At 41.9% G+C, this 27124-nt stretch overlaps 1 protein-coding gene across 1 annotated transcript in view; it reads left to right on the top strand.

The window, feature by feature from the left end:
• The window catches only part of PIK3CB (phosphatidylinositol-4,5-bisphosphate 3-kinase catalytic subunit beta), a 1054351-nt gene that overhangs the window by 333114 nt on the left and 694113 nt on the right, over nt 1-27124 (top strand). Inside the window, exon 3 of the mRNA XM_086943780.1 lies at nt 20646-20832. Within this exon, the coding sequence (XP_086799906.1) occupies nt 20680-20832 (153 nt within the window). The 5' untranslated portion in view covers nt 20646-20679. The remainder of the gene's footprint in view (nt 1-20645; nt 20833-27124) is intronic.

Below are 27124 nucleotides of genomic sequence, written 5' to 3' on the forward strand. Positions count from 1 at the left end.
TTGTGAAAAATAGTGAAAAAAGTTACAAAAAGAAAAACGTTTTGAATGATCAGAGGTAGGGTAGCTCCGAAAAGAGCTATTGGGTTCTGTGGCTAATTTAGGTACCTACAAGTAGGTTCCAATGCACAGTTTTAAATTCAGGAGGAATATTCTATTCCCCTCATCGGAGAAGTGCACACCATCTCCTCTGTAGATGTCTTGCATGTTGTAACGCAAGTTATTGTATATTAAACCCATTCTAAAGTCTCTCATGTAAGCAGAAACAGATCTATTCACATGTTTCCGTGCTTTCTCAAATTGTGGGAAAATTGGTTGGACCACTTCCATTTCTGTCTTTGGCATATATTGGAATATACCAAGGCAGTTTGGGGAAAAAGTGTCATCAATTGATGAAAGGTGTCCTTTAAAAGCATTTCCAGACCAACCCCAGTTATAGTCCCAAAATCATTTCCACCACAGTGCGCTTTTAAGAGGTCAGGGTTTGGCAGATGCATAAAAAAATTATATTAAAAACATATAAAATATATTTTTCATTTAAAAGAATACATTTTACAGATTTTGATATTTGCTATAAAAAAACATTGAAATTCACTGAAAAAAACATAGGTTATAGACCATATATAGTTAGGAATTAGCATTTACAAAACCTTGAAAATTCACTGAAAAAACCATAGGTTATAGACCATATATAGTTAGGGATTAGCATTTACAAAACCTTATTTTACTCACACAACCATTGAAATTCGCATATATAGTTAGTTGCACTAACTATATATCGCGCACCCGCAATCCACTGCTGATGTCACATATTACATCATTCATGACATGGTCAGTGACATCACTGATGACAACATCTAGTGACTGTATGTTTCTGTAAAGTTAAAATATGCCTTACATATTGAAGAATGAGTGGATGTATAAGTGTCTGGATGAAGGATTTAGTAGGTGCATGGTATGTATGGTTTTTTCAGAGAAAAAAAAAAAAAATATATATATATATAATATTTGAGCAAAAAGCCTTTGAGCTTTAAAGAGGGCTACTCACACGATGTCTGCCTTCCAGCCTTACTGCCCTGCAGCACCCATTGCCAGTCTTCGTGATTAAAATAGCTAAGTTCGACGCGTTTCAGGGCCAACGCCCCTTCCTCATGAACTCCGCATAAAGGGAAATGACAAACACACTGTTCTTTCCTTTTCCGACCTTTATTGAGGGAATAAAAAGCCTTTCAGTGGGCGTATATATATATATATATATATATATATATATATATATATATATATATATATATATATATAACACCATAGGTTTCACACCAGTTATAGTTAGTTTGACTCACTATAACTTGCGCGCCTGCAATGCACTGCTGATGGAGTCACATATTACATCACTCATGACACCATCCTTGTGAAAGACCTCCTTTCAGTGTAATGTAACCCTTGAAACACATATTCAAAGATAGAAACTAGCATTTTCAAAAAAATGGAGATACCCATACCAGTTACAGCAACCAATTCAGTAATTCCACCATCTATATACACATCCACTTCCCTGAAAGTTTCGGTGGGATTCGTGAAGTGGGGGCTGAAGAAAGGGGGGGTCCCAAACGTGTTTTCCCCATGCTAATTTCCATAGGACGTTCTGACAAGTCTACAGCCCGGACAGCTGAACGGAATTACACCAAACTTGGCAAAATTGTAGGGACTGGTACGCAGAAGTGCCTTTGCTATTTTGGGTGAAAATTGCTCCAGTGGTTTTTATGAAAATTAACTTCAAAAACACATTTATCTGGGTGGAGCCCAACAATACATCTCTGGCTGTCAGCACTTCATCCAAGAAGTGTTGGCAGCCATCTTGGGACCAATATACATGATAGCACCTGATTAAAAAGCATTGTAGTTAATAGAGAGTTTTAGGACGTTAGTTACATTATAAATCATGTGTTGATGGTACCATACTCATTTTCGGAATTGTGGTGTGTTCTAAGGTGATTTTACCATGTGAAAAAACCTTCTGCTGGGATATCATGAGTCATGTTTGAAAGAAAACTATTATCTCATGCTTTTCCCACAGTGGTTTGGAAGGGGATCTATAAGCTAAACTAACCTTATTTTCTGTAAATTCACATCATCTTTCTCAGTCATGTGAGAATGAAGTCTGACATTCTCAGTAAAACATGTACATCCAACAAGGACAGAGACTGTCAGTTGATTCCTTTGTGTTCTACTGCAGCCTCCTAGAGAGTTCTAAAGAACAACTAGAGCGCTAAAAGTCCTACCTATTACAAAGGTATGGCACACCTGAAGCCATCTTGATTGGAATAAAGTGGTAACTCTTAAAACATTTAATTTAAAAAGGAACAAAATGAGGGGGTATATTTTGCCATAGAAAGTATGATTAGTGCTGCAGAAAGAAAAATTAGGGCACATGTTGAGTGACTTCTCAAATCCTCTTCTATTTCATTAAAAAATTCTGGCCTGCAGTCTCCCAAGATGGCCACCAGAGACAAAAGAGCCCAAATGTAGCCCAAATATCACCCAGATGTAGCCCAAGTATAGCCCAATGACAGAATGTCCCAGAGTGTTCTAAAGAACAACTAGAGCGCTAACGGTCTTACTTATGACAAAGGTATGGCACACCAGAAGCCATCTTGATTGGAATGAAGTGGTAAGTCTGAAAACATTTAATTTAAAAAGGAACAAAATGAGGGGGTTCATTTTGCCATAGAAAGTATGATTAGTGCTTCAGAAAGAAAAATTAGGGCACATTTTGAGTGACTTCTCAAATCCTCTTCTATTTCATTAAAAAAATTCTGACATGCAGACTGAAACATGCACTTTTAATACCAGCAGCAGACTTCCCTGGTGAGCAGTAGCTTTACTACAGTGATCTAATGAGCAACTAGAGTGCTAACATTCAGAATTTATGGCAAATGTGTGACACATCTGAATGCCTTCTTGATGGAACCAAAGTAAACAAGCATTGCTGGCCTCCTTCTTGGACCAGAGGGAACAGAGAGTAAAGCTGGGAGAGTTCCTATCTCCATCCCGGCCGGTCAAGTGGGGGGTCCCACAGGGGTCGGCGTTAAGTCCGACCCTGTTTAACATCTGTGTGACCCCCTGGCCAGGCTTATTAGATCTTTTGGGATGGAGGTAGTCTCCTACGCCGATGACACTCAGATCTTGCTGTCTCTTGCCCAGCCTGTTAGCTCGTCTGCCTCCAAATTTAGACACTGTATGCAGGTAGTCGCGCAATGGATGATGGACAATTCATAGAGGCTAAATGGCTAAAAGACAGAGATCCTTGTGTTCGGCGAGAAGGAAGATATCTGGTCGCAGGAATGGTGGCCTGTATCTCTGGGGACTTATACACAAAAACCAAGGAGTATCATATATTCAAATACATATTTTCAAAAAAGCCAAATGTAGGCACAGTTTATGTTCAAAAGAAAAACTCTTTAGAGCAGGCTTTGCTTCTTCTTTTCGATTTTTATTCGTTCTTATTTGCTCCAATCCAATACAGTCACTTCAAATGTTGATCATTATCTTACAGCATTACAGCCTACTTGTTTCGTCCTCACAGGGACATCATCAGGGCTGTAGAAAGTAAAAAGAAAAAAGAAGAAATCTATAACTGACTATTATTCATAAACAAAATCCACTTTTACTCCTAGCATGCTTTGCTAGAAAAATTTCTTGTGGGTGAATCATTCACTTGGAATTTTCCTAATTCTACCTATTTAACAATCTATGGCAATTATCAAAGTGAGCCTGCCTATTTGACATGCTAATCGGCAACAAAACAAATCAATTAAAACATATGACAGAAATACTATGTGCATATATTCAACAATCTGAATAAGTTATAAACCTGTTCCATGGATTATTACCATGTAAAAGTAGGCTAATTCCCATGCGTAGTAAGTGTGGTTATGACCCCCATCAGGGATGCAAAAAAATATTAACAAATGCTCACCTAGTTATAAGTAAGAGTTGTTTGTCATGAAAAATCTTCCTATGAGGTCAAGCTGTTTTAACACGGATGTAGCTGCAGAAGTATCCAGTATTATTGACTTGCGTCCACTAATCTGAGTAAAGAAAAAAAGTTCTATTTGGCAATCAGATCAATTAGTCTGCACTAGTATAAAGACTGAGTTTTTAATTAAAGAGAGATTGCATTACATCACTCTCTGATACATAGACAACTTAAGTGGTTCTTGGGCCACTTAATAAAAAACGAGTCTTACCAATAAATTCATCCAACACCATACGTTGGTGTATCAATAACTGTGGTGATTCCTAAGACCCATAGCAGTAAACAAATCCTACCAGTCAAAATTCTTCCAACGAAGTACATTCCATCCCTTGCTCTTGGAAATATCCTGGTAATGGGTAATTTTTCTGAAGCAGAAAAGAAACGAAAAACACCTCTTAATCAAGGATTCCCTTATATAAAAATCAAACACCACCTATTCCAACTAACCCTGGAATTCCTAAAGGCAATTTCTATCGTCAGCCTACCTCCGTCTGTATATATCCGCTATATCAGCTTCACTCGCATCCGCTCTCCACGCCGACCCGCCTGGTAAAGAGTCGACGATTCAAAGACTGCGATTAACGTTATTTGAATATATCTTGAACCAATCAGCGTATTGCTAATTTCGCGCCAAAGCGGTGAAAACATTTGCCTAGACTCCCTATAACGTCCGCATGTTGTGTTGCGTTGTAATAGAGAGAAGACCTGTCCCGCTATGTATCCAGCGGAAAGCCAAATAGTGTTTCCGGTTCTATCTTAAACCAATCCGACCCGACTCTATGTCAGATAGCTGGTCTCATCCTTTAAAAATAGATTCCCTCCGAAGTCCGCATATTTGCATTGCGTCCATAGACCTTGAGGAATGATTCCGCCAAACATAAGGCGGAAATGCCCGTAGTATTTCCGGTGTATGGTGTTTAAACCAATCAGCGTTTAGCGTTGCGTTGATATAGCAACACGTTGGTTCCGCCGGGCCTAAGGCGGAAGTTCGAATTAATATCCGGTTTTGACGCGTTAGTAATGATTGGCTATGCCAATTGCAAGTTAACCAATCCATAGTTGGAATACTTATAAACCGAACATAGAACATTAAGTGGAACTTGCTCGTAGATCCAATTCGAAGCTATTTTTAATCGGAACTAAAAATCGTAATCGGCTCCAACCTGTTATTATTTAAAGTGTGTGTATTAATTTCAAGACCAGCAGCCTATGATAAATATGAATGACTAGTCCATGTGAAACTCACTCTTATTTATACGGAAACAAAAGTAGTGCTTCCGATAGATGTTCTAAATTCCCCATCAATGATAGCATCCCAAAAAGGGGGTAAACCAACTGGCTAATCTCGCTTTTTCTTTAAATTTTGTATACATGTACCCAACCGCCTATTTCATACAACCAACCATGTATATATTCTGATCTTTCAAAATAACATAGTCGCTTGTATTGTAGAAATTATAATTCACTGAATAAAGTAAACAAAACACAATTTTTGAGATGAAAGCAAATACCCTTTGATACATTTTAAATTATACATCTTTAACCCCTTCCAAGCTGATGACGAGCTGGGCTCGTCATGGTGTAGCCTCCTCGTACACTGATGACGAGCCCAGCTCGTCATAAAACAATGAAAAGTAAAATTCCCAGCACAGGAGGGGAATTGCCTTAGCAGCCATGGGGTTAAGCAGTGTGAGAACCATATTCATATTATTTTGTGTTCATCTGTTGTTTACTGACACATCCTCATTTTTAATTTGTTGCCCATCTCGTATCTTAACCCATTGGAGTTGGATACATATTTACTTGGAATTTACATTGACAAATATTACATTGAAAGGAGATCGCCCTTATACCAATGTTCATAAAATAAAATCAAGTGTGGGGGTGATCTAACAGATAATGCATTTCAAAACTGTTTCGCAGTTTTATAAAAAATAATGCATTTCTGAATCACTGTTTAACCCATCTTTCACGGTTCTACAGCGACTTATCCATCTCGCTTCCTCTTTCCTGATACATAGTTCCCAGTCTCCCCCTCTTACACTGGGTTCAATTTTTTGGAGACCATGGAACCTGAAATCTTTTTGTCCCTCATGACATCTTTTTATATGAACGAAGATTGGTGATTTAACATCTTCGTTTAAAATAGCCCTTCTATGTTCTTGCATGCGAATCTTTAGAGCTCTCTTAGTGCTCCCTATATATATTTTATTGCATGAACAGATTAATGCGTAAACCACTCCTGTACTGTTACAGTTAATGAACTGTTTGATTAGATACGTTCGGGTGCTATTGTATCGAAATTCCAAGAGCAAGGGATGGAATGTACTTCGTTGGAAGAATTTTGACTGGTAGGATTTGTTTACTGCTATGGGTCTTAGGAATCACCACAGGTATTGATACACCAACGTATGGTGTTGGATGAATATATTGGTAGGACTCGTTTTTTATTAAGTGGCCCAAGAACCACTTAAGTTGTCTATGTATCAGAGAGTGATGTAATGCAATCTCTCTTTAATTAAAAACTCAGTCTTTATACTAGTGTAGACTAATTGATCTGATTGCCAAATAGAACTTTTTTTCTTTACTCAGATTAGTGGACGCAAGTCAATAATACTGGATACTTCTGCAGCTACATTCGTGTTAAAACAGCTTGACCTCATAGGAAGATTTTTCATGACAAACAACTCTTACTTTATAACTAGGTGAGCATTTGTTAATATTTTTTTGCATCTCTGATGGAGGTCATAACCACACTGGCTACGCATGGGAATTAGCCTACTTTTACATGGTAATAATCCATGGAACAGGTTTATAACTTATTCAGATTGTTGAATATATGCACATAGTATTTCTGTCATATGTTTTAATTGATTTGTTTTGTTGCCGATTAGCATGTCAAATAGGCAGGCTCACTTTGATAATTGCCATAGATTGTTAAATAGGTAGAATTAGGAAAATTCCAAGTGAATGATTCACCCACAAGAAATTTTTCTAGCAAAGCATGCTAGGAGTAAAAGTGGATTTTGTTTATGAATAATAGTCAGTTATAGATTTCTTCTTTTTTCTTTTTACTTTCTACAGCCCTGATGATGTCCCTGTGAGGACGAAACGCGTAGGCTGTAATGCTGTAAGATAATGATCAACATTTGAAGTGACTGTATTGGATTGGAGCAAATAAGAACGAATAAAAATCGAAAAGAAGAAGCAAAGCCTGCTCTAAAGAGTTTTTCTTTTGAACATAAACTGTGCCTACATTTGGCTTTTTTGAAAATATGTATTTGAATATGTGCTACTCCTTGGTTTTTGTGTATTTGTATCATTGTTTAAGTGGCCTTTGCGGTGGACCGCTCCAAGTTGAGTGTCAAAAGAATTGTTTACTGTTGTATTTACCAAAGAATAATCTCGTGAAGTGCAGCTAAGCAGGTGACTCTCGCCGCATTGTACAGTACAATCTCTGGGGACTTGCCCGGTTCCAACCCGCGTAGCACGAAACCTGGGGGTCATGATCGATCCGGCCCTTGAGATGAGTCATCAAGTCAACAGTACCATCTCCACTTGCTGGGGCATCATTAAGATCTTGCGCAAAATTAACCATTATCTGTCCGTTCAAGCCAGGCAACGAACTGTGGTAGCACTGATAGCCTCTCGGCTTGATTATTGCAATGACCTATACGCTGGAGTTAATAAATGCCTGTTGCAAAGACTTCAAACCGTGCAAAACGCTGCAGCGAAGTTTGTACTTGACCTACCCAGGAGGTCATCAGCAACTCTTGCCAGGAATTCCTTGCACTGGCTTCCAATTGACGCCAGGATCTCCTTTAAAGACCTTTGTTTGGTCTATGGAGCCCTGAACAGAAACTAGACTTGAGGAGTAAAAGATCTTTTGATTCCCTATGCCCCTTCCAGAAATCTTCGCTCGTCAAACAAATGTTTTCTATCAGTCCCCCGAGTTAGAAGGACCAGGTGGGGAGGTAGAGCCTTTTCCAGCCTTGCTCCTAGATGGTGGAATATGGTTCCCCAAGAAATTAGGACCCTGCCCTCAATACAAACTTTCAGAAATGCCCTGAAGACATGGCTCTTTGTCAAAGCTTACCCCTAGCTCTTGCGTTTTGCCTTTTATGATTTCTTTTGTAGGCGCCTTAACGCCTCCGGGCAAAGTTTGCGCGTTATAAGTTTTATTTCATTTAATTTCATTTAATTTCAATAGATCTCACCCTCGTTTAAGTTAAAGCCATTCTGTTTGTAATGAGGTGGCTTTTTAGCTTTGCTTTTATTAGTGTTTTTAAAACTTTAATGTAAATAACATGCATATGTATGCATATATGTATGCATGCATTTATATTTGTATTTATATATATATATATATATATGCGGATTATATATGTTTATATATGTATGTGTGTGTATATATATATATATATATATATATATATATATATTACCTACTGGCGGTCGCCAGTAGGTATATATAGTTAGGATTTTTTCTCTATGGAACTTTTGAAAATTCTATGTCTAATAACTTTGGCGTTTGTGGACGGAATCGGCTGAAATTTTCAGGAAAATGGCACATTTTGTTTCTGGGCAGCCCCTGAAAATTTGGGGGGTTTTCGTGAAGGGGGGGCTGAGAAAAAAGGGGGGTCCCAAAACGCGTTTTTCCCATTCATTTTTCCATAGGGCGTTTGGCCTCACTTTTAGCTCGAAGGGCTGAATGGATTTACACGAAACTTGGCAAAATTGTAGGGACTGTTAGCCCGATGTGCCTTTGCTGGGTCTCAATATATGTGCTCCAGTGGATTTTGAGAAATTAACGTTTTAAAAAACAGATATATCTGTGACAGCGTCCCGGATAGCGCTCCAGATCGCGTACTTTTCGCGTAACGGAGCTTTGCGAAGCGAAGCTGATTGGCTCTCCGGTGTCTGTCAACATTCTAAACAGTCCGGTGCGGCCGCCATCTTGTCTCTCGGTAGGATTGAGAGACAAGAGGAGGAAAAAAAAACGAAGGGGGAATTTAATGAAAGGGGGCAAGGTAGACCCCTCTTGACCCCCTAGGAATGATGTTGGGGTTATTAAAGGGTCCCGTGGGGCAAATAAAAAAAATTTAATTTTTCGCGGTAGAAGCGCTTCCCGGTTCGCGAACCGGGTCGCAAACTGGTAGCGAAACGGGAATTCGCCATTTTGTGTTTCGATTTAATTAAATTACAAGATGGAGGAAAAACAATGTGAGAAATGGGTATAAGGGGGTACGGGAGACTTATCCTGACCCCCTATGTTTTCTGAGGGTGATTGAGGAGGTTCATATGTTGATACGTGTCTTCCACCGGCTGCGCGTGAGCGTTTTTTTTTTTTTTTTGCTGCGTGACGTCTGTTGAAGTTCGATTCGAAGGAAATCAGGAAGTGTTGACCGCCATTTTGACACTGCGAGTAAATATATTGTTAAAAATAATTGTTATAAATTAATCCGTATTGATAAACATTGTCTGCGCCATCTTGCTTTTTTTCCAATGCCACACTTTTGTCGTGCACGGCAGCCATTTTAGATGCCTTGACCAGACCCACTCTCTGCACGCCGCCGATCCTCAGCATGGCTCCCCACCCTCGCAAGCATCTCCCCCATGCACTGGTCACCCACGCTCTCTCTCTCATGTATGGGTCATAAACCTCCTCCCATATGCGCTGCTCTTCCCTGAGAATCACACCCCGTGCTGAGAAATTCAGCCCAGATTACAACCGATGCCCAGGCTGCTGGCACAAGAGGCCACTTAGTTCCCATCTTGAACGGTTACCAAATAAAGAGACGGGCGCTGGAAGCAGGAACACAAGAACAGAGTTTTTTTTCTCATGAGGAGAGCTTGTCATTTCACTCTACATATCATACAAGTACCACTCAGCCCCCCGGCCCCCTAATCCTGAGGCAGAATTGCCACTGCAACAAAGGACTTAAACTCCTGCAAAGAACACCATGTAACATTTAATATCATTTACCACCAATGTTTTCATATATTAGTGTTGCTGAACTCACTCAGTGAAATGTCGCTCATTTCATTAAATCACTTTTAAAGCATGCCTTATAACAATGCACCCAATCCTATGTGGAAGTGCTTATATTAAACATGACATTGCTTTAACCAGGATAGACAAAGAAATGACACAGTGATGTAAAAGTTTCTGAAAGAAATGCCAAGAACGTCCCATGTGAAAGTGAATTTTATCTGGCAATTTTTTTCTTTTCCTTCTCATGAAAAGAAAGTTAATGCCATGTTCGTTACCTGCCTCATCTGCAAAAAAAAAAGCTCTCGAGAGGGACCGAAAAAAAATATAGCTATGGTAATCATACCATGCATCGGCACATGGAGAGGTGGCACCCTCTTAATTATTCTAAAGCACAACTTCGAGATTTGGTGGAGAACCCCCGACCGGCAAAAACATCCACCAATGACTTAGCAATAAGTGAGTCAGAGGCAAGGGAAACGGTCCCAAATCTGCAAAAAAACTTTGGGCAGATGAGATTGACTTGTGTAGCATGTGGAAAATTAATTTCATGCGGAGAGATGAGTATTACTTTAATAAATAGATCATATGAAAATCATCAATGTCCAAAACGTCCTAGAAAGTAATTTTTGTCGATTTTGAGGAAGAGAGATAACCTACAGTGGTACGGGGTCTTTTTCGTTCGTACTAGGGGGGCCAGGTGACATTCCTTCGGGGTGGCTTAGGTGCATTTAAAACAACTTCCCTGATACAGGTAGCATATAAAGTAGAGGCTAAATACCAGGATCTTTATCGATTGCTTTATGCTGTACAAAAATGAAAAACACATACAACAAACCTGGACCATTCATATTTTCAATGTTTCTGCGTACTATACTTTTTAACCCTTAACTAATTGAGCTGCTTCGTTTCACCTGCTTTTTTTTTTTTTTTTTTTTTTAAATCGGAAACAGTGGCCATTTATTCGAAATTTACCAATCTACGCGTTACAACTACGTTTGCTTTTACAAAAACCTTTAATAAAAATGTTGGTGCCCAAATACGGGCCTACAACCCCGTGGGCCGGCCACGGAGCAGGCTGGAACTGTAAATGGGAGGGGGGGGGTATTTATTTGTGGAAAACATAACAGTCAGTGGTCGTTGATTTCATAGTAAAAAGTGCGACAAGTGCAACAAAATCATATCGATAATTCATTGTGAGCAAGTACCAAAAGTGTCGACAATTCGAACCTTCAATAATAAATACAGTAATCAATGATGCATTAGAACTTAATATCAATTCATTGTTCGAACGTGTAATCAGTACCCGTCCCATGTCAATTCATTGTTCGAACGTATAATCAATACCCATCCCGGATCAATTCATTGTTCGAACGTATAATCAATACCCATCCCGGATCAATTCATTGTCCGAACATATAATCAGTCTTATCCCATATCAATTCATGTGCTAAAAACTGCATACATATCTCATGATATCAAGGCTGAGCAATCGGGGCACAACAAGGAGTTGAGAGTTTCATTTGTACCGGCGCCATTTTGGGTGAGGTCAGGAAGGTCCAAGTATAGTCAAAATGTCTCCACCAACTCGTGGTTGGACCGGGACCTTTTTCGGCAGTCCAAAAGTTTTCGTTGAAGGGTAGCAGAGGGGACTGCCGACATGAACCATCAGTCAAAGTGGGGTGGGAGGCAACAATCTCTCCTACCGGGTCATACTGGTGTCCAACCGGAACTGATCAAGTTGGTAGTCTTGCAGGATTTTGGTCATTTCAAGACTGAGGCCGGCGCCGGCATGAGCGCACCGACGTCCCGCGGCTACGTCGTGGTCGTTCCGTGGGTGATCATGGCAGTCATTTCCCATCGGGGGTGTCTGCGGGGGTCGGGGGCCCCCATGGCTCTTATAGAATCTTCAAAGTTCAGGAGAACGTTTCTGGACGCAGGACTCATTTTCTAGTTGAACTCAGAAGCGCCGTTGCACCGCAACAGTGGACGAGACCCCCGCTGGGTGAGCGGAGCATCATTGCCTCGCAATAGTGGACGAGACCTTTTGTTGGGTGAGTGGAGCGTTGGGTGTGCAGCTGAGGGGCACCCACCTGGGGGGGTGGGAGAGGCTCGTTCGCGCCGCCTCTCCCTCCCAGCGCACCCCACGCCGACACCTGGCGTTGATTTCCGTGATATCCGGACCAGGCGATAAGAGGGGGGGGGGTCGGAGGCAGAGGCAAGACATCCCCCCCCCGTGGCCTGCAGGGCGCCGCTTCAGGACCGAACGGGGAGCTCATACCAAGCCGGGGCCAGACCAGGAGATACGAGGGGAGGGGGGGGAGGGTCAGTGGCATGTGCAAGACATTCCTCTCCAGTGTTGTCGCAGCCAAAGAAGATCCCGTCGGCCTCGGCTCCTCTCCTGGTGCACCTTACGCGACGACCCTTTTGATGGGTGAGTGGAGCGTTGGGGGTGCAGCTGATGGGCCCCCACCTATGGGGGTGGGAGAGGCTCGTTTGCGCCGCCTCTCCCTCCCAGCGCACCCCACGCCGACACCTGGTGTTGATATCCGTGATGTCCGGACCAGGCGATAAGAGGGGGGGGGGGGGTCGGAGGCAGAGGCAAGACATCCCCCCCCCGTGGCCTGTAAGGCGGCAGAAGAAGGGAATCGGAAGACCAGTACATTTCGGGCCATCCACCCCACGGCTGATGGCGGTTAGCCGGGCACCGCCCTGCACGTGTCGAGGCCTCATCTTCCGGATGGGCGTAACCGTGGCCCTGTTGCATTTCGGGAGTTTCCGGAATGGGGGTAAGTATCTGCTGATTTGTATCTATTTCATGTTACTGTTAATGGGCGTGGCGGGCGGTGGGACAGACATGCTTGGAGCAGTGGGGGGGTGGCGGAGCCTAGCTACCTCGTGGCTGCCGTAACGTCAAGCTTGGCTTCTCTCACCACTTTCATGTTTCTTATTTCTAGCGAAGTCAAAAACTCATCAGTGGCCTACTGATTTTGTTCGATTTCTTTCCCTTCCTTTTCAAGTGTTTCATGCTAAAGTTTCTGTTTAACAGGATACAGTGATTACTTCGTATTTTACATATGTATTCTTTATTAGGGGTACTCTCCGGTTGAGCCAGATGATGTACCTCTAATAAATGTTCCGGGTGGAACTAGTTTCTCAATCAGTGGGGAGTAGATGGGCATGACAGATTACAACGGGGGACAAAGGTCCGCATTACCCACCCTTCACTACCTCCAAAGACTAGACAGAATATTTCTATTCCACGTTATTTGCAAACAGAGAATACCTCGAAAGAACTATTCCTTGAACAATAAATGTCCAGCCAATCAATCAATCAGTGGGGAGAAAAACAGGCATGACGGATTACAACGGGGGACAAAAGTCCGCATTACCTATCCTTCACTATCTGCAAAGGGAGACAGAATATTCCTATTCTTCTCTGTTTGTAGACAGGGAATATCTCAAGGAGCAATAATCGCTAAAAAATTAGTAGGATTATAACACTTTAATAACTTATAAATATATACATCGCAACAAAAACAGTAAACGCCTTAAAACATTTTTTATTAAAACAGAAGCAACAATGACAACTAACAGTAGTGATATCCTGGGCGGGTGATGGAACTGGGATTGTTAATGGAAAAAGATCTACAGAGAAAGCTATTGGTGAATTATACTTCTCCGGAAATTTGAAACTCACAAATGTTTTATTTGTGTAATCGTTTCAGGTCAAACTGATTGTGGAAAAATGTTCGGAATGGAAGAGTCACCAAAAGGCAAAAAGTACACTCCTGTATGAAAATCTTACTATTAATGCTTGACTGAGGCCAAGGAGATCAGAGTGCATGAGTCTCATGCTCGATCGATTGAGCTAGCCGGATCGGGCAACAGAAAGTATAAAATAGTTATGTAAATAGTTATTTAATAAAATGTTTTACCCTGTTACTTTGCTGGTGTGTTGTTTATATTTATAATATTTGCATAGGGTTTGTCGTTATTTTGGGTGGGGTGGGTGGCGGAGCCGAGCTGTCTTGCAGCCATCATGGTGTGGAGCTCAGTTCATCTCACTAGTTTCGTATTTCTCATGAGGGGTTGTTCTTAATGTTTCTATTTTAGCGAGGTCAAAAAGAGATCCCATTAGGGGCCTACTGATTTTGCTCGATTCCTTTTGTTTTTTAAAACGATTTTTCACTATCTGCAAAGACTAAACAGAGTATTGCGACTCTGTGCTTGTTTGTAAATAGAGAATGAACCAAAGAGAACCAATTCTAAAACAGTAAATGCTTGGATAACAATCAATCAAATAGAGAGAAGCAGGCACGACGGATTACAACGGGGCAAAGGCCTGCGTTAACTACCCTTCACTATCTGCATAGAGAGAGTACTCCTAAGAGACAAGAGGGGGGGGGGGCAGCGTTCAAAGCACATCAGCGTGCATAAACACGAAAATGTTTTTCTCTATCACGTACTTGGCATTTGACAGCTTTTGATATTTGCTAATAAAAAACCATTGAAATTCACTGAAAAAACCATAGGTTATAGACCATATATAGTTAGGAATTAGCATTTACAAAACCTTGAAAATTCACTGAAAAAACCATTGCTTATAGACCATATATAGTTAGGAATTAGCATTTACAAAACCTTAATTTACTCGCACAAAACCATAGAAATTCGCATATATAGTTAGTTGCAATAACTATATATCGCGCACCCGCAATCCACTGCTGATGATGTCACATATTACATCATTCATGACATGGTCAGTGACATCACTGATGACATCACTGACATCTCAAATGTCATCAGTGATATCTCAAATGACATCACAGACAACATCACTGATGACATCAATCATGTGATAATACGATTAACCTCTTCAGACTCTAATATAACCTTAGATACTCATAGTAAACAGACATTCACAGATTGTCACTCATCCATGGAGTTACTCATACACCTAGTCAGTCGTGCAAAGAATCAATCACACCTCCATTTCCTTAACTATACAGTTATACACACCTTACTTATTCAAACATATTCTAACACATATTTACTCTCTTATACAATCACTGATACAAGTTTTCAATGATCCATGCAGCCACTGACACATTCACTAGCTCTTATACAGTTATGTATATATGTCAACTCTCACATCTACTGTGTTTTACATATGTACTTACTTTGACATGTAGCACTGAGATATCCATTCACTCACCAATACACTCATGCACACAGTCAACCACCCAGACAGCTGTTTCCACATGCAGTTTTGAACCCATACATCTAGTGAATCAACTGCTCACACATCTATGCACAGTCACACACCTCCCAGACACCTACACACACACACACTCGTTCTCCCATACAAATACTTGGGCAACCAATCAATAACCCATATAGTTACTCATATAGGTACTGATTAACACATGCAGCATCTTACACAACAGACATACTGATGCACACATTCAGACAGTTTAGTCACTAACCAATGCACTCAGTGAGACACATTTAATCACTCTCTCATACAGTCAGTCATGCTCCTACTAAATCCTTCATCCAGACACGTATACATCCACTCATTCTTCAATATGTAAGACAGATTTTAACTTTACAGAAACATAGTCACTGGATGATGTCATCAGTGATGTCACTGACCATGTCATGAATGATGTAATATGTGACATCATCAGCAGTGGATTGCGGGTGCGCGATATATAGTTATTGCAACTAACTATATATGCGAATTTCTATGGTTTTGTGCGAGTAAATTAAGGTTTTGTAAATGCTAATTCCTAACTATATATGGTCTATAACCAATGGTTTTTTCAGTGAATTTTCAAGGTTTTGTAAATGCTAATTCCTAACTATATATGGTCTATAACCTATGGTTTTTTCAGTGAATATATATATATATATATATATATATATATGTGTGTGTGTGCAGGTAGAGAGGTAGAGACAGAGTAGTAGAGACAGAGTAGTAACAGTAGAGAACAGTAGTAACAGTAGAGAACAGTAGTAACAGTAGAGAACAGTAGTAACAGTAGAGAACAGTAGTAACAGTAGAGAACAGTAGTAACAGTAGAGAACAGTAGTAACAGTAGAGAACAGTAGAGAGTGAGTAGTAGAGAACAGTAGAGAGTGAGTAGTAGAGAAGTAGAGAATAGTAGAGAGTGAGTAGTAGGGAAGTAGAGAATAGTAGAGTGAGTAGTAGAGAAGTAGAGAATAGTAGAGAGTGAGTAGTAGAGAAGTAGAGAATAGTAGAGAGTGAGTAGTGGAGAAGTAGAGAATAGTAGAGAGTGAGTAGTGGAGAAGTAGAGAGTAGTGGAGAGTGAGTAGTGGAGAATATTCCAAAGTTTGGCACAGCACCACTTGCACAATAAGTCCAATCAAATCATATCACTTAGAATCCTTATTTAAGTGCTGAATCTTGGTGCATATTCAAATGCTTTTATTTTCCTTAAGTTTATGTACCACAGCCAGCCGACGCGTTTCGTTCTGTACAACAGAACTTCTTCAGGGTGTTCTTATTTCCTTCAAGTTATGTCGATATCCTGTTGTCATATAACTAGATATCTCTTCCAAATGTTAGATGAGACTTAAGTACATTATTATTCAAAGTGACTAGGTATCAATTTTACCCACACAATTCGGGCAGACTTGAGTAATTTATAGCATCCTCAAAGTCAGGCTTGCAAAAATTCCAAAGTATAGGACATGATAATCCAAATCCAAATGTTTCTCAAGAAAAGTCATTTTCAATTGTTCGAATATCGGCGTTTGGGCAGATATGACCCAGGGACCCCCAGTATGCAAGGAGAATTAGTCCCCCTCTGCAAACGCGCCAGTGGCCTGCGTTGCAGAGAGGTGTAAAAAGGGGCATAGCCTCATTACACCTCTGTGCAATGCAGCCCCCTGGCGCATACTGGAGGTTCCAGGTGGGCTAGTTGGCCCCCAGGGACCCCTAGTATGCAAGGGGAATTAGTTCCCCCTCTTAAAACATGCACTGGGGCTGCGTTGCAGAGAGGTGTAAAAAGGGGCATAGCCTCATTACACCTCTGTGCAATGCAGCCCCCTGGCGCATACTGGAGGCTCCTGGTGGGCTAGTTGGTCCCCAGGGACCCCCAGTATGCAAGGGGAATTAGTTCCCCCCTCTGCAAACGCGCCAGGGGGTTGCGTTGCAGAGAGGTGTAACATGGGGCATAGCCTCATTACACCTCTGCAATGTAGCCCCCTGGCGCATACTGGAGGCTCCTGGTGGGCAAGTTGGCCCCCAGGGACCCCCAGTATGCAAGGGGAATTAGTTCCCCCCTCTGCAAACGCTCCAGGGGGTTGCGTTGCAGAGAGGTGTAACAAGGGGCATAGCCTCATTACACCTCTGCAATGTAGCCCCCTGGCGCATACTGGCGGTTCCAGGTGGGCAAGTTGGCCCCCGGGGTCCCCCAGATTGCAAGGGGAATTAGTTCCCCTTCTTCAAACATTCACGGGGGCTGCGTTGCGGAGAGGTGTAAAAAGGGGCGTGGCTTCATTACCTTTCTGCAATGCAGTCCCCTGACGCATACTGGAGATTCCTGGTGGGCTTTCAGGTCTTATATAGTTAGGAATTAGCATTAAAAAAACCTTTGAAATTCACTGAATAAAACATAGGTTTCAGGCCTTATATAGTTGGGAATTAGCATTTAAAAAACCATGCAAATTCACGGAAAAAAAACATAGGTTTCAGGCCTTATGTAGTTAGGAATTATCATTTAAAAAACCTTTAAAATTCACTCAAACTATACGTTTTAGGGGTGTTAGTTAGCTGGACATTTCACTCATACAAAACCATTGAAATTGCTCCTATATAGTTAGTTGTACCAACTATATTTAGCGCACCCGCAATCCACTGCTGATTATGCCACATATTACATCATTCATGACATGGTCAGTGACATCACTGATGACATCTCAAATGACATCACTGATGACATCACTGATGACATCATCCACGTGACAATCACATACACCTTTTCGTACACTAGTAAAATCTTTCATCACTCTTTGCAAAATACAGAGTATCATATTTGAATCCATTGTTACAGTAATACAAGTTTCTAAAAACCCACTCAGTGATTCATAGATGTATACACACATCTAATCACTTACCTGTAGATTCACTCATACATGCTGTCAATGAACAATAGAACACTATCAAAAATATATACACCTAAATCGACATTACACACCAGCACACATCCTATTCACATATGAAGTCATCCTACTCACTTATGCAAACAATGGATCCTACTTACATATTTACTTAGCTACACACTTATACAAACACAACTTCATCTATTCATTTAGATAGTAAGTCATACTTAGTGAATTATACAATCATTATTACAAGTATAAAGTTATCCATACAGTCACTCACACAATCATGGAGTCTTATGTATACTTATTTATATACAACTGACACATACACTGCCTTTTATTTTTCTAGTTTGTTGGACATGTACCATTGGGAAATATATTTGCTCATCACCACACCCATAAAGTTATTCACTCACCCAAACAACTGTTAGAACATGTAGTTTAAACTTCATATATCTAGTGAATCAACTATTCACATATCTTTGGGCAGTCACACCCCCCCAGCGAACCACACACACATTCACTCTCCCATACAAATACTCAGTTAACTAATCAATAACTAATATAGACTTTCACATAGCTAGTAACCAACTGGAGAACCAGTTTGCACAACAACTGACAAAGTGATAGATATTCAAACAGTTTAGTCACTATCCACTATATTTAGTGAAACACTATAAATTGGTCAAGTAAACAGTCAATTACACTGCTACTAAATCCTCCATCCAAATATTTATTTTTATATATCCACTCATTCTTCAATGCAAATTGCTATATATATAATGCATATTTAAATAATGAAGCAAACCACATTCACTGGATGATGTAATCAGTGAGGTCATCAGTGATGTCATTTGAGATGTCATCAGTGATGTCACTGACCATGTCATGAATGATGTAATATGTGACCTCATCAGCAGTGGATTGCAGGTGCGCGAAATATAGTTAGTACAACTAACTATATAGGAGCAATTTCAATGGTTTTGTATGAGTGAAATGTCCAGCTAACTAACACCCCTAAAACTTAGTTTTTTTAGTGAATTTTAAAGGTTTTTTAAATGCTAATTCCTAACTATATAAAGCCTGAAACCTATGTTTTTTTCAGTGCATTTCAAAGGTTTTTTAAATGCTAATTCCTAACTATAAAAGGCCTGAAACCTATGGTTTTTTCAGTGGAAAAAAAAAAATAAACAAAAAAAAAAAAATATATATATATATAAGGCACTCCCCTTTCAATGTTTAAGCTACAACAGACCTTTTGCCCGTGAACAAGAAGGGAAGCCTTCGAAACGCGTAGGGCCTCACGAATGAAATGAAGGAAAATGAAATGCCGGTTGCCTTAATTGCTGCTCTGGAGTGCGCCTTCAAATGCAGGAGCTTTGTGACAGAAAATTAACGGCGATTCCAGTCGTGAAGACGTCACCACTCTTAAATCAGAGGCCTCACAGACACTGAACTAATCGCAGTCTGTGCATGGGAGAACAGTTTGGCTCGTTAATGAACTGGAATTCATATTCATAAAGCCCACTGTGGGCCGAGAAAAAGTAAAGAAAAACTAACAATAAAGAATCTGCAGCAGCTTAAAAACCACTATGGAAAAGGAGGCACTGTGCACTTCACACCCCAGCATGCAGCAAGCAGTGAACAACAAAGAAACGCCCCACCTGAGGGCGATGACATCGTGTACTTTAAAAGGGGAGTGCCTTTCAATGTTTAAGCTACAACAGACCTTTTGCCCGTGAACAAGAAGGGAAGCCTTCGAAACACGTAGGGCCTCACGAATGAAATAAAGGAAAATGAAATGCCGGTTGCCTTAATTACTGCTCTGGAGTGCGCCTTCGAATGCAGGAGCTTTGTGACAGAAAAATATATATAAATGGATATATATATATATATAAAACATTATTATTTTTTTTATGTGTGTCTCCGCACATCTTTTACAGAAAGTGAGCAGGACTCAATTGGTGTGCAGATGTTGTTCGCATTGTAAGTTTTGATTTGCAGTGCTTTAAGGAAACCTGTTAGCTTAATTTTGGATCTCTTTTTTAACTAGAACTGGATAAATTGTGAACCAATTTTGAGTATCAATAGTTGCATTTTTAAACTCGACGAACCATACGGCCATATACAAACCTAGTCCAAAATGGTGAGTAATTAATAAAAGAGGCTTGCGTTGGAGAATATAAAAGCAGTGTTGTTTCTTTACACTAACCCAGGTGCATGCTTTTGTGTCAAATCGTGTACGTGTATGGAGGTTGTGTTAATAAGATGCTTTATATTTCACAAAACTTGATGCTACAGTCAATATTTTCAATGTGATCTTAAGATTTTTATATTTACATCTAAATCAATAGATTTACAAAAAGTCTATTTTTGTAATACTTATAAACACAAAGATGAGTTTTCAGTTCGAAAGCAGACACTTTGCTTATCTGCATTTTACAGTATTAACAAAGGAATACGTTTACTTGTTCTTATTTCTAGGGTCATGCAGTTATCTTAGTGTTCATGTTGCAAAATGCCTCCGGCTGTGACAGATGCCCTCGACATCTGGGCCGTAGATTCCCCTCTAGCATCCAATACCACGATCAAGGTGGACTGTATGCTGCCAACTGGAATATATATCCAGTTAGATGTCCCACGTGAATCAACCATTTCTTACATCAAAAAGGTGAGATAACAAATTTTCTTGTCTCTTAAATCAAGCTTATTTTTTTATCTAGTTTGTGATTGTTGTGTAGCTCTGTAATCCAGGGGTGAGGTGTTCTCAATGTTATTATGGCTCAATGTGTACAAGATGAGACTCCGCCAAAGGACTTGTTGGACCAACGGACCTAGTCACAGCACATGTGGAAAAGACACACCGTACAAAGTAGAAATGTCAAGATTCCTAGAGAATGATAATTCGTTTTCTAATAATGAACTCTGGTCTATTTGAAGGTATACGTGCATTATATTACCTTGGGTCTTCTTCCAGGAGTTTGGTTGTGTACTTTGATTGAAACCACACCTTTAAGGTCTATTGAATCATGCTTTTTGTTTCTAATTTGACCGGAGTCTACAGTTGTGGTCATGTAAAAAAACAAACCACCAACATTTCTGTAATATCAGTGGCATATCTGTCATATAGGTTGGCAGGTAAATTAAACCACCTCCACTGAGCCACATTTTGGGATTTCTTTGGTGTAGCCAACTTTCAGTTCACAACTATGTACATTCATAAGAGGACACAAATGAGCTTTCCTCCTTCCTTTGAGATAGTGATTCCACCACATGCCCATTGAGAACGCTTTTTAGAAAATATCAGGGCAGTTCCAACTAAAGGAACAAAATCTGCAGTGGCCAAACATCAATTAAATTAGAACAGTGAGTGGAGAAGACTAGTATTTTATAGAATTGACATGGTGGCTGAGTATGACCGAGGTGGAGACAGAACATTGACATTTAGATAAATGGAATCGCTGTACATCATTCGATTAAAAGCAAAGCAGCCAACAGGATTGAATAATGATGAGGAATTACATGTACATTTAAAACAATAATGGGAATAATTAAGGCAAGGCTCTTTAAAATCAAGAGACACAATGATGTATCAAACCCACCTTTCCGGGAATGAAAAAAATCTGGAGCACGAGGACATTGTATATTCATTTAAATTGTGAGAAAGTACAATGTAATACTTGCCCACAGAGGCCTAGATTGTTTTGCACATAGGACATTTAAAGTTGGAAACATTGGTTGAGTGAATATACATAAGTGACATTGATATAAATTCATTATTTTGTAATATTATGCTAATTTTCAAGAAGATCACAGCCTACACTGTCATTACATTTGACTAGTATATTGTTTTATACCAACCGAAAATTTGCTTTCCAATTTTTACTTTCATTTTTTAAACTACGTTACCCATAATGTCACATAGTGGGCAACATGGGCTAAATGGTATTTAAAAACGCAATAGGACTCCCTACCGTGAACAGGACCATCCGGTCTAAATGAGTAGGTGCTGCTCTGTGGTTATCAATAAATGTTATCATCCTACTCCCTTGTAGTGCGCCAACTTTTCTTTTGTGTGTGTATGTATATATCAACAAAGTTGCCTGCAGTTGAAAAGAGCCTCATGACAGGTAAGTATCAGCCACATTCATTTAATGGAGGGGACAGCGTGAGTGAAGGCTTGCACCAACCAGTATAAAATCCGAAGTTCCACAGGGGTGGCCGCGCCCCCTTTGGGGGTGACTGCAAGAAGTTAAATGTGGCACTGAAAAATTGCCGTGCTATCCTGAGCATCGTATAAGTGCTTTATGCAGGAAACCCACCCGGCAGGACATTACTTTGCTGCGAGCCCAGGTTTCTACACCCTGCTGTCTGCACTGAATAAATGTGGCCAAATTTATCTTCGTGTGAGGCTCCCTTCATTTGACAGGCAACTGTTATGGATTGATTTGAAGCGTCCCTGAGCCACGAAGTGGGGCCCTGGGGCTGTTTACAGCCCTCCTGCAGAGACGCCACATGACGTCTTTGAAAAGTAACGAAGATGCCTGTAACGTGCGGAATGAATTCAACAACGTGATCAACTTGGCTGCACCACCCACTTGGGATTATTTCATCAAAATTTCAGTATAGTCACAACAGCGCATTTTCAAAAGATCCGTACCTCAAGTACCATCAGGCCACAGCGGTGGCCGTGCCCCCTTTGGGGCGTGACTTCAAGAAGTTAAATGTGGCACTGAAAAATCGCCGTGCTATCCTGAGCATCGTCCAATGCCTCTGAGGAAGTGTTTTGTGCAGGAAACGCGTCAGGCAGGACATTATTTTGCTGCGAGCCCAGGTTTCTACACGCTGCTTTCTACACTGAATAAATGTGGCCATATTTATCTTCGTGTGAGGCTCCCTTCATTTGACAGGCAACTGTTATGGATATTGTATGTGTTGTGTATGTATTATGTGTATGTATGTATGTATATATGTGTATATAAATGTGAGTATATGTGTATATATATGTATGTATGTATGTATGTATGTATGTATATGTGTGTATACTTGAAGATGAAGGATCACAAGAAAACAGCCAGCCAGGGCAAAAATCTGGATCTAAAAGTATACAATGAGTCACAAAGAAATAAAATGTCCAAAAAAGAAGTGACTCAAACAGATAGATTCACCAAAGAACAAGATATATATTTCCACTAAAACGTTTCAGCTTCCGCCTTCCTCAGGTACATAGAAAGTTGGAGTCAGTTTTACGTTTTTGCAAGCTGGTGGAGCAATGACTGCAAATAGGTAAATTGAAAACATAAACACACACACACATGTGTGTATATATGTGTATATGTGTGTATATATATATATCTCTACTGGCGGTCGCCAGTAGGTAGTTATAGTTAGGATTATTTTCAATAGGGAAATCGCAACATTCTATTGTGAATAACTTTGGCGCCGGTTGAGGAATCTGCCTGAAAATCTCCTCGAATTTGCCTCGCGGCGCTCCGGTCCTTCCCTGAAAGTTTGGGGGGGGGATTTGTCAAGCGGGGGCCGAGAAAAAAGGGAGGTCCCAAAACGTGTTTTCCCCATGTTAATTTCCATAGGGTGGTCGACCTCAGTTTTAGCCCGAATGGCTGAAATGAAATGAAATGAAAACAATATTTAATAAAGCGCACTGCTGCCAAGCGGCTTCCTGGCGCTGGGGGACCTGGGTCAGAACTCAGAGGGGGACACAAGGGAACCTAGGAAGGGAAAGCCAAAGAAAAAAGAAAAGTTTTTAAGGCTTTACGGAAGTGGCTAAAAATAGGAATGGAGCGAAGATGAAGTGGGAGACTATTCCAGAACTGGGGAGCCAAGACAGAAAGACGAGTGCCCCCGGATCTGGATTTGCGGAAGCGGGGAATGTGAAGAAGGGAGAGAGAGGAAGAGCGGAGGGTGCGACTGGGAACATAGGAAGAAATGAGGGAAGTGATGTAAGCAGGGGCAGAGCGAGAGTGGGCACGAAAGGCAAAGCAAGCAAGTTTGAAAAGGGATCTGAAGCGGATGGGGAGCCAGTGAAGGGATTTCAAAGCCGGGGTAATGTGAGAGGATTTGGGGAGGGAGAGAATGAGACGGGCAGCCTGGTTTTGAATGGCCTGTAAACGTCGGGATTCGTGGGAGGGGATGCCCACGTACAGGCCATTGCCATAGTCGAGGCGTGAGATGACTAAAGCCAAGACTATGGTTTTAAGCGCGTCGATGGTGAAAAAGCGAGATATTTTCCGAATAAGACGGAGGGAAAGGAAACATGAAGACACAACAGAGCTGATCTGGCTGTGCATGGTTAAGTCAGAGCTGACTTTAATGCCAAGGGTACGAACAGAGGAAGAGGGCGTGGGGGGGGGGGCAAAAGAAGGGGGCCAATGTGCAGGGGACCAAGGGTTAGAAGGGCCACCCGTGAGGACAAGTTCCGTCTTATCGGGGTTGAGCTTAAGATGGTTGGCGCTCATCCACTCAGAGATAAAGATAAGGGTGGAACTGAACTTGGGAATAGAATCGGGAGAGGAAGACAGATCAAAGACAAGCTGGAGGTCATCTGCGTAATTATATACAGAGACCCCCAGCTTGAGCAGAGAAGAAACAAGGGGACAGATGTACAGATTAAAGAGGAGAGGGGAAAGAGAGGAGCCCTGAGGAACACCACAGGTGACCGGACAGGAGGGGGCAGAGAAACCAGAGAGATGAACAGCCTGATGCCTATCCTGAAGAAAGGATGATAGCCAGGAGAAGGCCGCGCCCCGAATGCCCGCTGCGCAGACACGGTCGAGAAGAATGGAATGGTCGACCGTGTCAAACGCAGCGGACAAGTCGAGAAGCACCAGGGCTTGGGGAAGGTTAACATCTGCCTTGCCCTTGAGTTCATCCAAGACCGCTAGAACCACCGCTTCTGCAGAATGGCCAGGGCGGAAGCCCGCCTGGTGGGAAGCTAAAAGACCATTGTCCTCGATGTATGAGGAGAGGCGGGAGGTGACGTGGGTCTCTAGGATCTTACCCAAGTAGGGGAGAAGGGAAATGGGACGGAAATTAGCGGGGAGGGAAGGATCTAGACCAGGTTTTTTTAGAATAGGGAGCACAACAGCAGATTTAAAGGAAGAGGGAACAGCACCGGAGGCCAGTGAGGAGTTGAGAAGAGAGAGGGGAGGACCAGGACAATTAGTGAAGAGGATTTTAAGGATACGCGCAGGAGCGCCATCCAAAGGAGAACCAGATTTAACTTTAGACAGATGTGAAACAAGTCAGGGGAAATAGGGGGGAAAGTGTCGAGGGAAGAAGAAGGGGGAGTGGCAGGGCTGGTGAGGATAGGCTGAGGCACAGTGGGAATGTTAGCTTTAATTTTCGCAATCTTGTCGATAAAAAAGTTATTGAGTGAGAGACAGAGGGGTTGGGAAGGAACCAAGCCGGGGGAGGAGCGATCAGAAGTGGCAAGATTGCGAACCAAAGAGAAGATTTCGCGGGGTTTATTCATGGAGAGCGATACTCTCTCCGTGAAATAAGAGGTTTTGGCATTAAGGACTGCTTTTTTGTAGTTGGTAAGGAGTTGTCTGTACTGAACTCGCAGAGGGGGGGAATACTGACGTCTCCAGAGGCGTTCCGCCCGCCTGAGATCAAGTTTTAGTGCTTTGAGCTCAGTGGAGAACCATTTGTGCGCATCGTATGGACGAACCGCTTTGATCTTTTTAAGCGGGGCCACACGGTCACATGAAGCAGCAAGCCATGTACTTAAGGCTTTGGCCTGGGATTCAAGGGGGAGACAAGTAAGATCAGGAGCGGAAGAAACCAGTGAGTGAAAGGGAATCAAGGTCGGCATGGTTCCAGTTGCGGGCTAGAAGGTTTTTAGGGGGAGAGGGTTTGTCAACCACACCTAAGTGAACAGAAAAGGAAATAATAGAGTGATCGGACCAGACACAAGGAGAGATGGAGGGAGGTAAAGCAAGGGGACAAGACGACCAGATTTGGTCAAGTATATGGCCATGCACGTGGGTCGGGGCTGTGACGTAAGAGGTAAGGTTCAGACATTGAAGAGTGGCAGAGAAGTCTTTTGAAGAAAGATCTTCTTTAGGGTCTCCTGGCCAGAAGTTAAAGTCACCAAGAAGGAGCACAGAGGAGTTGTTGACCACGAGGGTGGCCAGCAACTCCTGGATGGAGGCTACAAAGGAAGGCATCGATTGAGGGGGGCGATAGACAAGAACCACAGTGAGGGGGGAAGGAAGGTTGAGGGAACGGGCCACCAGGTAGTCCACGTTAGGAATGGGGGGGTGAGGAAGGAGCTGAAATGTAAGTGCCGACCGGACAATCATCGCCACCCCCCCGCTGGCCTTGCCATCCGGGCGGTCAGCTCGGAGGGCATAGTAGGTGTCAGGGAGGATGGCTAGAAGATCAGGGAGAGAGTCAGTAGTGAACCAGGTTTCGGTCAGAAATAAAAAGTCTGGAAAATCAGTGGTTAAAAGATTAAAAAGTGCTGCCTGGTGTTTAACTGCGGACCGGGTGTTGAGTAGGTAGGCAGAGGCAACCGTGGGGGCCGAAGAGGAACGAGGAACCGGAGGTGAAATAGAGGGGAGAGGAGGGGAGACGGAAGAGAAAAGAGTCGGGTGAAGTAGGGGAGAAGAGGGAATACCAAGTGATTGTAGGTGATGAAGGGGGAGAGGGGCAGGAGAGGGAAAGGCAGATAGTGCAGTGAGTTGGGCAGCAGTGTAAACCAGGCGAGAGGCAAAGTGTGTGGCCCCAGGTCCCGGCCCGTGGCTGAATGGATTTCCACGTAACTTGGCAAAATTGTAGGGACTGGTAGCCCGATGTGCCTTTGCTATGTCTCAAGATATGTGCTCCAGTGGATTTTGAGTAATTTAGGTTAAAAAAAATATAGATCTATAAGCGGGGCCCCGGTATTCGCACCGGGGCGCTAACGCGCGCTACGCGAGTTCCCGCGTGGAAAGCTGATT

This window comes from Lissotriton vulgaris, chromosome 11 (assembly GCF_964263255.1).
Source record: "Lissotriton vulgaris chromosome 11, aLisVul1.2, whole genome shotgun sequence".
NCBI classification, from domain to species: domain Eukaryota; kingdom Metazoa; phylum Chordata; class Amphibia; order Caudata; family Salamandridae; genus Lissotriton; species Lissotriton vulgaris.